The 9,022-nt window shown below is 46.1% G+C and overlaps 1 protein-coding gene across 7 annotated transcripts; it reads right to left on the bottom strand.

The window, feature by feature from the left end:
• Positions 1-1,052: 1,052 nt before the first annotated feature.
• On the bottom strand, positions 1,053-6,980 carry LOC147604446 (zinc finger CCCH domain-containing protein 18-like). 7 transcript variants are annotated; one of them, XR_015265376.1, is made up of 11 exons: positions 6,492-6,980; positions 4,621-5,710; positions 4,305-4,481; positions 3,853-4,032; positions 3,355-3,431; positions 2,903-3,229; positions 2,680-2,803; positions 2,366-2,535; positions 2,188-2,252; positions 1,479-2,100; positions 1,053-1,356 (listed from the first exon to the last, which is right to left on the bottom strand). XR_015265376.1 is itself a non-coding variant. In XM_086795042.1 (10 exons), exons 2-10 carry the CDS (start codon positions 5,694-5,696, stop codon positions 1,993-1,995), a joined length of 2,304 nt encoding a protein of 767 aa, XP_086651168.1. In that variant the 5' UTR covers positions 5,697-5,710; positions 6,492-6,980; the 3' UTR covers positions 1,401-1,992. The 7 variants fall into 7 exon arrangements, 3 of the variants coding, with proteins under 3 accessions (XP_086651168.1, XP_086651169.1, XP_086651170.1); XR_015265378.1 differs by having other exon boundaries at positions 2,680-2,794; XR_015265377.1 differs by having other exon boundaries at positions 4,305-4,472.
• Positions 6,981-9,022: the final 2,042 nt, after the last annotated feature.

Raw genomic sequence — 9,022 nt, 5'->3', positions numbered from 1 at the left:
ACTTATGAATAAGCTAGGCCTCTCCTTTAAGAGTTATGAATGCCATTCCTTACCAAGCCTTTTCAAGAGTGCTTATGAACAAACTAGGCCTCTACTTTAAGAGTTATGAATGCCATTGCTAGTACTTATGGATAAGCTAGGCCTCTTCTTTAAGAGTTATGAATGCCGTTGCTTACCTAGCCTTTCCAAGAGTGTACTTATGAATAAGCTAGGCCTCTTCTTCAAGAGTTATGAATGCCATTGCTTACCAAGCCTTTCCAAGAGTACTTATGAATAAGCTAGGCCTTTTCTTTAAGAGTTATGCAGTTACTAGCCTTCCGAAAAGTACTTATGAATAAGCAACCTCTACTTTTAAGAGTTATGAATAACGTTTTCACAATAAAATACAAGGACAACCACGCCAAGGCTATCTTAGATGGAGGGAGTAGAGTCAAAATCATTACCAAGCAATACTAAGAAAATCATTCGACACTACGAGCTGTATGTGACCGAACGAACTCTAATGAATGAAAAAATCTGGGAAATTGAGCTTAAAGACGTATCCCCGATCCTATTGACAACTGGGTCTTCAACGTGGCTACAAGAATTGTATCCTCCAAATCCCAAGGAAGATGATGCCAATCAGACTGGGTCCCTCACGGAGCTTTAAAGTGTCGTATTCTCGATCCTAAGAAGTCTTTCGCGACGTGGGCGTGTATTTGTCCCATCGCTTTTGCCTGTGTATATGTCTTGCTTTTGTCTATCGTGCTATTGGCGTTTTGGCAGAAGCAGGAGTGTACAGAAAGACAGCAAACATACAAGGAAACAAGATCGAAGTTTGGAAGGATCTGAAGAGTTCAAGCACTGGAAGGATTTGAAGAGTACAAGCACAAGGAGGCGTATGCTGCTACTAGCGGCTTCAGCTCCAAAGCAAAGCCTTGAGACGACAATAGCTACATGTGCAAGGGGGTTCTAATCGATGAGAGAGGCACCGTGTCAACTACGTAAAAGAGCAAGCTCGCCATGTATTAAAGAAACGAAGAGACAAAGTCGGAAGACTCTTCACGAAAGTCTGCAACCGTGAAAACTTCATTTTCAAAAAAACGTGAAAGACATTGTGGTGGAGGTGGCGGAGAGTGGGTGGCGGTACTGTACAGGTTCAACTCAAAGACTCAATATCACAGTCACCTCGTTTCACCAGTGGCAACGACTACTCAATTCCCCTCCAAAACCCTCTTTTTTCTTGAGACATGGCGCAATACAGATGACAAAGCATTCGCAGAAATGCCACTGGAAGATCTAAAATCCAGAATCCACGACAAGCCAAGGAGTAGCGGTAATGATCACGTAAAATCACATTGCTAAACATCATCCGAACTGCAGTAAAAACATGGGTGTCATCCCCCAGAAGAAAAAAAAAATCAAAATGAATATAGATTGCCTTGTTGTAACCTCTATATAAACAAGAAAGTAAGGTGTACACGAAAATTAGGTCTCACCTGACATGTGAAATAGTCCACCATGAAAGCGGGGGTCTTCTTCGCGCCCCAAATAAATCTATATTTGACCTTAGTGAACCCTAAAAATGAAGCTGGACACTAAAGCAAAACCTCTTCAAAATCTACCTACTGGATTGGCTTACAATCGAAGTGAAAAACTAGGTAAATAGGATAAGGGGTAAAGATAACGAGCCCTCTCTTTGATTTTAATTTCTCGGACACACGAGCTTGTTGGCTTTGCTATGCTATACACATTTTGTAGTCTTCTCAGAAACACGCAAGCATTTCTCTGTGAGATGTAGTAGGCAGCCCGCAGGCCCTCCCTTCCCTCTTCAGGGGGCCTGGCATGTCTGCCCCATGTACATGTTGATTAGACTCCTTTAACCTTTGTGGTGGGGAAAAAACACTAACGACAGCGCCAACCGTCAATATACAGACCTCAGTTTAGCCCTCCATATGCAGGGAAGACGGTCTTCGAGAGAAGAGACCGCCTGTATAGTATGTAATCGTAACGCTACCATATATCCACGACTTGAAGTCGCCTGATTTCGATTAACTTCACAATCTGACTGCCCATGTGTCTCTGGCAGATGGGGCACTCATCTTTCGAGACCCTGATAACCTGCAAAAAAGCAGGCTAGCTATAATTAATGACTATTAAGCTAGTTAAAGAAACCTTTCGTTGCTGATCAGTAGCTGTAATACTTACCTTGAGGATACACTGTACGCAAAAAGCATGGCCGCAATCAAGCTGTACAGGATCAATGAAGAATTCTGTTGAATATGTGAAAAGCATTCAATCAGTGTTAAGGGTAGGTTACAGAACGTTAAGTATCGAAGCAAGGATAAGCATGTCGCTGAGAACGTAGTAGAGAGGATCAGAGTACCTTTACATATGCGGCAGTTCAAGCTGTCAGGGATGGACGGCAGCATGGCAAATCCTGGTGGTCCTGATCGGGGTCCAACGGCCAAGCTCTTGGTGGTCTTATCAGTAGGGGGCGGTGAGAAAGGCTTGTGGGGACTGGTGAAGGGACTGTCCGGCAGGTTGTGTTCATCACTGAAAACAGACCCAAGAACTTCAAATTAACTTCCTAACTTTGGCCACGCAGAGCAAAACATGATCAAGCCTCTGTTCGAATTTCTGATTCTACAAAGTCCATACATTGCACTGCGCTTGGGCGAGGTGAAGGTACGAGAATACCTTGGGCTATCGTTGCCATCTTCCTCCTTCGGTTCAAATCCCTCGCCTTTGCCAATGCCATCCAGAGCGTCCACCATGAATTCAAAAGCGCTAGGGGTTTGAATAGGCTTCAAATCTAGAGGGTCTTCTCATCACACAAAAGCAGGCAGGTTGCGGTTAGAGATATGGATAGGGTTATTCACAACGTATGATTAAGAAAACATCCATGGAAGAAGTAACGCACCTTCGGAAGGCCCAGTATCATCCTCACGAGAGAGGCCATTGCCGTAAACGACTTGCAGAGGAGAGGATGGCTCTGGGGGAGCTAACTGGGCAGGGTCAGTAGCAGTTGATGCAGAAGCAGTTGCCGGTGGCGGCAGTGGTGGCGGTGAAGAGCTCTCAGCAGGTAGAGGTAGCGGCTGCTGCATCTGCAGATGTTGCTGCTGCTGCTGTTGCATCCTCTGCTTTTCCAACTGCAACTCCGCCAGACGCTTCCTCTCCATCTCCACAATCATCTCCTGCTCCTCCAATTGTCTCCGTAAGGCATCATGCTCCAAGAAAAATCGAGGCCCTGCACCACCATCACCATCAAGCATGGTTCACAAGAAGAAAGGTGATGGTTCACAAGAAGTAAGGACCAAGTCAAACTATTCCACATTCATCCTTCGCTGCACCTAATGGTTTACCAACTTATACCTGAGATGTTATCAAATGCTCTACCATCCAAAGCTTGTCCTGCCATGAATCGAGGGTATTCTCGATCCGGGTATTTCCTGCCACAAAGGGAGTGGGAAACAAAATAAAAACTCCTTTAACTAATGCTGAGATAAAACATGCCACATGCTGATCAATAGCCTACAGCACCGCCAAAGAGCCAAAGTAGGCGAGAAAACAGACAGCACGAACACGAGACTTCTGCTCCCCGCCCATTGAGGCATGGTTAGGAGTAGTCACGGGAGAAGTCAACTTCCTTAGTGCGTACACGCCTGTACCTGTGGTGTAGTCAAGCAAGGCCGGTAACTTGATCGCAGGTATAAAAGCAAGCATACAAAGGATGTACAGACGTGGAATATCCCTGGGGCCATATATCACACTACTACACGGACTTTTTGTAACTGAAATCAAGAGTGTGAACAGAGCCGAGCCTGCAAGGTTGAAGGAAGAAAGACTAGAGTAGAGTAACCAGCTTTTTACCAGTCGGTGTGCTTGCCTTTCTCCTTGTAGGGCTTCACCAGGACCCGGGCGCCGCAAATGTAGTGGGGGTTCCCCTTGGCCAAGATCATTTTAACAGTCTCTGGGTAAACAAAGGTCACAAACCCAAACATACGCTTCTGTTGATACGGAATCCTAACATCCTGCACAGGCCCATAGGCCCTAACCCAACACAAAACAAGACCAAACGGGATGGTTAGCGACGGTTTCAGGTTCTGGTACTTGGCCCTGAGAGTGCAGACCGACCCCCCAATCGCCTTTCAACCAGAATATATATATATATATATATATATATATATACATAAATAAGGGAATAGTGTTGGGTCACCAATCTCATTACTAGTCACACGAACCCTAGGACAGAGGCGGATGCCCTAACACTAAGAGCTATAATTGAAACGTAATAGCAAAGACCAAAGACCCTCCAACACAACCTGAAGTAGGACGACACGTCTTCCTCGGTGAAAGCACTGTCTGCAGGGAACGTCAGGTAAATTTGACGTGAGCCTGGATTTACTCCACTAACCTCGTCCTTTTCCCCCCTGTATGTTGTAAACTTGAAAGCATCCTCCGCAAGCACGACTGCGTGCTGCCCGTGAGGCCTGCAAGCACTAAAACAGACCAAAGTTTTAATTCCGAATTAAAAATTTCACCTAAACCCACTGCTACACGGAATGAGTAGATGACGGGGTGAAGTCAAGTCAAACACAAAGAAGTATAATACAGAAAATTCCGTTATAATACTTTTACCTGTCGATAAGAGTTACCGAGTTTTTTAGCCGCGCAAGAAGCTTGGTTAGACTGTACCCTGCCTTGCCGTGCCTCTGACTCTCTGTGAGATATCCGTCAGCTTGCAGAGTTTTCCCGAAACGCTCATAATAGAGCTGCGGGAGTGAAGCTATGGATATGGGAGCCTTCCTGCCTCGTAATAGCTCCTGCAGCTCAAACTCTAACCTTTCTAAAGACCCTGTCAAGATTCCGTCGTCGCTACCAGAATCGTGTTGCCCGTTGTTTGGAGAGAGCAGGAAACCAGCGTCCGGCCTCATATAGCTGTGCAGAAACTTGCAACTGCTGCCGTGCTTACAGAAACCTCGAGCGTAGTAGAGGCAAGGCTTCCACGCTGCAGCAGATGATGCAAGACTGTCTGGAGAAATTGGTAAATCACTGGTAGAGAAGCGCCTGCCATTATACCTGGACTGGAAACTATCGACGTTGAGCTTGCCGTTGAGCATGCTATAGGCATCCGACTGCAAACAATCGTGAGAGAAAAAAGGGGGCTCGTGAGGTTCGTTCAAAAAGGAAAGATGGTCAGATAGTTGCATATCGTTGCGTAGGAGATGCTCGGGATACCGATCCTGCACTTGCAGCTGTTCTTGATACCCAACCCTGTTGCTGAACCTCAGAGAAGCTTGATTGTTGGGGCTGAGGACAGAATGATCAGAGTGCGGCATTAGTCTATCATCTTGGTCATGGTAAAGAGGGCTGTAAGAGTGCTTCATCCCGGCAGCAGAGGTGAGGGGCGAAGCCAAAGGTCCAGGCTGAGCCAAGGGGAATGACAAGTGCGAAGGGCTTAAGAAATGCTGCCCGGCTGCTGCGGAGAAAGAGGAAGGGTTCCTGATTGGAGACGAAGACGACGTGAGCCCCAGCTCCTTCTCAACCTTCATCACCAGAGCCTGTAGCACGGATTCGTGACTGAACGCAAGCTTGACCATCTCTTGATCCCCTTCATCCTGCAACAGCAGGTAGCCCATAATCTTGGACGCGTGATCAGGTTCTATTGCCTGCACCCGCAAATACACCATCCTCGTGACCTCATAGGCATCCATTTCTGCTCCCGGCTCTGTCAAATATCGGACAAATGTACTAGATCAGCGGCACTGCAAACACTTTCATAGACCGACTCTACCGATGTTTAGGGCTTAGGCAATACAATGTGAACCTTATGCATGTTTACCAAGCAATTATCTTGCGTCCTACAAAACCAAGACAGGAGTGGAGAGATCTGCCATTCCAATACACTTCTCGGAGAGCCGAACACATAGATCCCGAGTCTTCCCGACCGAGGTGAACAGTTGTACTTGCACGTCACAGCTCGCGCACCGACACCAAGATCCATGTGCACCGTCAGAGGTGTGATACTTAAACGTCAAACAATGGGAGCCTGGAGGCTAAAGTGATTGCATCCTCTACTAGACGAGTAGAAATGGGATCTCATTAGAACTCGAGAACAGGATCTGGACACAAAATCATTGCGTCCTGACCTACGCATACTAAACAGATAAACATCCTTTCACAATCTCAGATATACCTACTGCAGGCCAGTGCTCTTAATCCATCTGTTTGGCTAGTCAAGCGTGCACACTATCTTTCCGCTTCACGCCGGACACTGGAATCAATATTCAGATGGTGCGCACATATTCGATCGCGAGAGGAGAAGAGCTCACAAAACGGCCTCAGGGCGTTGCACTGTCAACGTCACGTTTGCAGAGCACAGAAAAACCAAGCCTTGCAGCACGTTTACTTGCACATCTAACAGGCGCGCGGGTGGGATCAAGAAGGAAAGGAGAGCAGGATAACACCCAAGATCGAACTTTGGAATATTCAAGAGGGGAAGGGAATACCTGAAGAAGCAGAGACTCGGATACGAGGCAGGAATCTGTGGCTTCGTGCTGGTGGGTATCAGACGCCATTCGGGAGGATTGCCATCTCTGGAGTGCCGCAAGACGCTGGGGAGGGGGTTTTACGAACAGAAATGGAGAGGGAGAAGAGATCTATGTGCCGCAGCAGTAGTGCAAGTCAGGCTAGTGGGCGAAGGGGATGAGTTGGTGGTGGTGGTAGTCGGCCATGAAAGGCGGAGAGTTACTGGCCGGACGGCTAACCTGGGAGATGAGGACATGGCTGCCAGCTATGGGGGCAAGGGAAAAAGAGGAGGGCGGGGGAGCGACGAGGGGTAGAGAGAGCGTGGAGGGTAAGGGTTAAAGGGAATAAAGTTGAGAACATGGGAAGGGGAACGGGTGGTGGAACGATAAGAAAGGTTCTAGAGGTGGATGAGATGGAGGTAGCTAGGGTAGAATGGTGGCGGTGGAGAGAAGTCTCGCTCTATCAGGGCTGAGTAGGTTAGCGGCCGCCTGGCTTTCTTAGTCCTTTCCTCGGCTAGAGTGCCGGCTGAGCAGTGGCGCAGGTTGCAGTCCCTTTTACACCCTGTCCTCCAGCCGCCTACCCCAGGATCTTTTTTACCGCTGGTAGATCTCCCCGCCGCGACCTCTCTTTTATATTAACGATGTAAAAAATATAATTAAACATTCAGATGTTATTAAATACATTTATTTATTATATATTCATTAAAAAATATTTCCGTTATTTTTATATTTATTACTACGCAAATCCTCAGCCTCTGGGACTCATCCCCATGCTACGTTAAATGTGCTGGTGCAGTCATTGGCTACAGCAACCTTTACACCCACGTAGCTCTGACACGCGGGGCCCTCCAGACTCCAGAGGGGCCAGGGCTGCCCGGCCAGGTGGACGGCCCCGCCCAGCGACAAAAACGAGCCAGGCCTGGAGTTAACAAACGGCGCAGCTGAGGCCTACTTCTAGGCTCTAGGCTGGAGCGCGCCTACAATTTTTTGGCCTAATTTTGTAAAAAGTTTGTTGTATTCAAAAAGGTTAGGTGGCCGTCGAAAATGGTATTTAATAAGATTGAGGTTTGGTAGGTCCCGTCCCGTCCCGCGACCTGGCCGTCGGGCCACTCTCGTCGCCGGCCTTTTTCCCGACTGCGCCCTTTAAAGCCCACAATGATGCCCGCTCAAAGGACTACGAGGCCCCCCCCGCATAAATTTAAATCCCCAAAATTTCCAAAAGAAAGTTCTTTTAACCTTTTTCCCCGCAGGCCAAAAGTGCTTGTTTTTACTGGCTCGAGCCTTGTTTTTTTACTGCTTTGCCCACCCCAAGTAGTGAGACATCACCCTAGAAAAGCATGAAAGGTTAAAAAACCCCATTTTGCCTCGAGTGAGAGAAGTATTTTTTCCATGCTCCTTCATAGCCAACAAGTGTAGTGTCTCCATTCCCATATTCCATAAACAACACTTTGTGTGGACATAACTCGAAGGAAATATTGTTGGTTGTGGACAAGTGGAGGTAGTGGAATCCAGGTCTCAAGGCATGTTGAGCTTCGAGAATTTGGTTGAAGTGACTCCATGTTGGCTTTCCACTTGATCTTCAAACATATCCTTGGCCCTCTCTCCTACATGATTAATCAGCTCAAGGAAAGGCATGATGTACCTACACTAAATGTTGAAAAGCATCTTTAAACCTCGAGAGTGTCAATCCTCATGCATTTGAACATCCTCTTTAACCTCTCCCCCCAAATATCATGCTGAAGTTTTAAGGCTCAAATTTTAGACCTTTGGTAGGTCCAGAAGTGAGGCAACACCACTGAAAAACAAGAGAGCCAATTACCAAGCCCTACACTTTCAATCGAGCATGCATTACGAAATGTGAACATTCGTAAACCCTTTAGCTATAATATCATTGCTTCTTCTTATTCTTTATATCCGCCCAACATTAACATTCGTAAACCCTTCAGCTATAATATCATTGCGTCTTCTTATTCTTCTTATTCTTTATATCCGCCCAACATTAACATTTACAATTTTCCAAAAAATAACCCAATTCGAAAGGCAACTTTGAATCCCATGTGAGAATATATTTTTCATCATGTGATTTTTCTTTTTGTCTTTCTCATTCGAATCAATTTATTCAAAGTTCTTAATATAAACAAAAGCTGGCATGGTAACACGCAAGGCTCCCAATCTTGAATACATACTTTGTTTTGAAAGCATCATCACTTGCCTTTGTCAACGATATGTATCTATCATACAACAATTATCCAAAAAATCTAGAGCTTTCATCTACTTGTGACATCATGGCCCAATGTTACGAAGTATACATGAAAGTGAGTTGCTTTTTATATACACTCCATGAATAACAAATTTATTCTCAACCTTTACCTCAATCAACTCCTTGAAGAAATGCGTGAAGGAAAGGCCATCAACTCCATAATTGTTGGTGCATGTCCACACTTTCTAACACAAATTCTTGTTATTATCCTCCCCCTCAAAAATTATGTGTGGCAAAAAGAGCAATATTCCTA

The sequence above is a fragment of the Cibotium barometz genome, chromosome 61 (assembly GCF_041138505.1).
Source record: "Cibotium barometz isolate CiBa-2024 chromosome 61, ASM4113850v1, whole genome shotgun sequence".
NCBI classification, from domain to species: Eukaryota; Viridiplantae; Streptophyta; class Polypodiopsida; order Cyatheales; family Cibotiaceae; genus Cibotium; species Cibotium barometz.
This window is presented reverse-complemented; position numbering and strand designations above follow the sequence as displayed.